Source organism: Trypanosoma grayi, assembly GCF_000691245.1.
Source record: "Trypanosoma grayi strain ANR4 Tgr_146_V1, whole genome shotgun sequence".
In the NCBI taxonomy this organism is placed as follows: Eukaryota; Euglenozoa; class Kinetoplastea; order Trypanosomatida; family Trypanosomatidae; genus Trypanosoma; species Trypanosoma grayi.
The window spans coordinates 7,978-10,324 of NW_008825765.1; the positions used below are offsets into that span (position 1 = coordinate 7,978).

General features: G+C 57.0%; 2 protein-coding genes across 2 annotated transcripts in view; both read right to left on the reverse strand.

Moving 5' to 3' along the window:
• Positions 1-103: 103 nt before the first annotated feature.
• On the reverse strand, positions 104-1,771 carry DQ04_01461040 (putative protein kinase; the record flags this gene model as incomplete). The annotated part of the gene is made up of 1 exon (XM_009310758.1): positions 104-1,771. One exon carries the CDS (start codon positions 1,769-1,771, stop codon positions 104-106), a length of 1,668 nt encoding a protein of 555 aa, XP_009309033.1.
• Positions 1,772-2,268: 497 nt separating this feature from the next.
• Positions 2,269-2,347, reverse strand: part of DQ04_01461050 (putative poly(A) polymerase, putative,polynucleotide adenylyltransferase) — a gene marked incomplete at both ends in the record, with an annotated part of 1,707 nt that continues 1,628 nt past the window's right edge. Inside the window, one exon of the mRNA XM_009310759.1 lies at positions 2,269-2,347. This exon is cut by the window's right edge and continues 1,628 nt beyond it. Coding sequence (XP_009309034.1) covers positions 2,269-2,347 — 79 coding nt within the window.

The following is a 2,347-nucleotide window of genomic DNA, read 5'->3' on the forward strand; positions in this document are numbered from 1 at the left end:
CCCCCCCCACTACAGACTCCTTTCAACTTTAACAATTTCCTTCCCTTTTATGTTGCTTCAAATCACTTCTCTTGAACTGACGCTTGAACTCATTCTGCATGTCTCACAGACACGCGCTCTTCCATCCCTCACATGGGTTCACACAAGTGGGTATGTGTTGAAAGAGCGCAGTTGCTGTCAGTCCTCGCACCCCACCCTGTGTGGTGGCGGCAAGATCGGCTGCGGTGCCATGCACTACACACCCTGTACATGCTGCGTGCCACAAAGGCAGCTGCTGTGCAAGGAGTCCCGCAATGACACCTGTCAACACATCACCCATCCCACCTGTCGCCATGCCACTGTTGCCCACATCCGCAATCGCGCATCGCAGCGAGCACACGTCCCCTGATGTTGCTCTTTCCGAAACACCATGAATATCCACATCCTCTGCCGCATGCAGCACAGTACCAGGGCCTTTCAGCAGCGCTATCCCACCGTACCTGGCGGCCAGTTCTTTTGCTGCACGAATGCGATCCCGCTCCACATCTTTGACGCTGCAGTGCAGCATCCGCGCCGCCTCTCCTGGATGGGGCGTTATGATGCGACTATTGAGACGCACAGGTGGTCCCTGCTGATGCGCTGAAATGATGTTCAGGGCGTCCGCGTCCCACACGGACGGTTTTTCGGGGTGCTGCTGACAGTATGCGAGCACCTGCGCAAGAGCTTGCTTGCCCCACTCACGCTGCCCCAGTCCCGGCCCTACCGCGACACATGTGGCCCACTCCAGCGCCTCCTGTAGATTTGACTCCGTCATGGCTTCCGTCATCACCTCCGGGCAGCGACACATCAGCGGCAGCGCGTGCTCCGCACGTGTCACAGCGCGCACGAGGCCAGCGCCGGTGCGCAGTGACGCCTCAGCGGCCATCACAATCGCCCCGCCAAAGCCCACATCACCCCCAACAAGAACCACCTTACCGTTAACGCCCTTGTGTGAGCACGGCGATCGGGGTTGGGAAAGAAGCAGCTGAAGGTGCGAGCTCGTGAGGCGGCAGCAAAGCTTCTCCTGCTGACGCTCCGCCGCCAGCATCCACTCCCCGAGCTGAAGGCAGTTGTAATGCAGCCTCCCCACAAAGTCTCGCGCGCGACCGGTGAAAAGGCCCGGTTTCAACGCAATGAATGAGACGGTGTGCTCAGCGCGCACACACGCCCCATCCACGGCTCCTGTTTCGGCGTTTAGTCCGGACGGAATATCGATGGCCACGCGAGGAGCATGGAGAGAGTTGATGTGCTCAATCAATCGCGCGTAATCATCACGCGGTGCGCCACCAATCCCAGTGCCCAGCAGCCCGTCCACCACCAAATCCACATCGTTAGCCACGGCATTCCCCATCCAGGCCTGTGCTTCATGAACAGTGGCACCACCGCGCTTCAGCAATGCCGCTTGTGCAGCAGTCGCCTCTGGCGGAAGCGACTTTGATGCCTTCACCGCCACAACCGTCACGCGTATGTTGGCGTTTAGGGCAAGGCGCGCAATCTCAAAGCCATCACCACCATTGTTACCGCTGCCGCAGAGAATCAGCCAGTGCTTCGAAGCAGGATACTCTCGACGAAAGACGTTAAATGCCGCCTCTCCGGCGCGTTGCATGAGCTGGTAGAGGGTAATGTTCTGCGAACGCGCCGCCTCAACCTCCGCGTTGCGCAACCACGCAGCCGACCACACAGACGACTGCAGAATTTGTTCGTGAAGGCCCGACACGAGGCATCGAGACGGCAACCTGCTGATCTGTAGCATTTCGAAGATGTGTGCACACACACACACACACAGAGAAGCTAAAGGAGAGACCCTTTCTTCCTTTCTTTTTCTTTTTTCTCTGAAACAGCGATGCCTGAGAAGGCAAAAGGAACCTTCAAAAATATGTATTTCCTACTCTATTTATCTTCGTTGGGATTGAGGGAGGGAAGGAGGGAGGGGCGAAGACGCGAAGAGCAGAGAAAGACATGAAAACACGCGACGAGACAGCACCAGTGTATTGCCGAACGGCAATGCAGAAGCAGCGAAGAGTGGCAGTGCATCCCGAAACAGAAAAAAAAACAGAGGAAACGTGTAACACCGTGGGCTTTATTCAAAGACTCAAAAGCCGAGCCCCAGTGCCTGCTCTAGGTCGAGGTCATCGCCGGCATCAGCCGTGTTTGCAGCTCTCTCTCCACCTAAGCTCTTCGCCACATCACGTCGTGTACCATTTCCATTTACAGCAGAAACGGATTGAGACTCCGCAGCCACCACTTTCGTCACTGGCCCGTCTTCGCTCTTTGTTGTATCACCTTCAACACGAGGACGCTTCTCACCCACCACCGCAGCCGAGGTGCT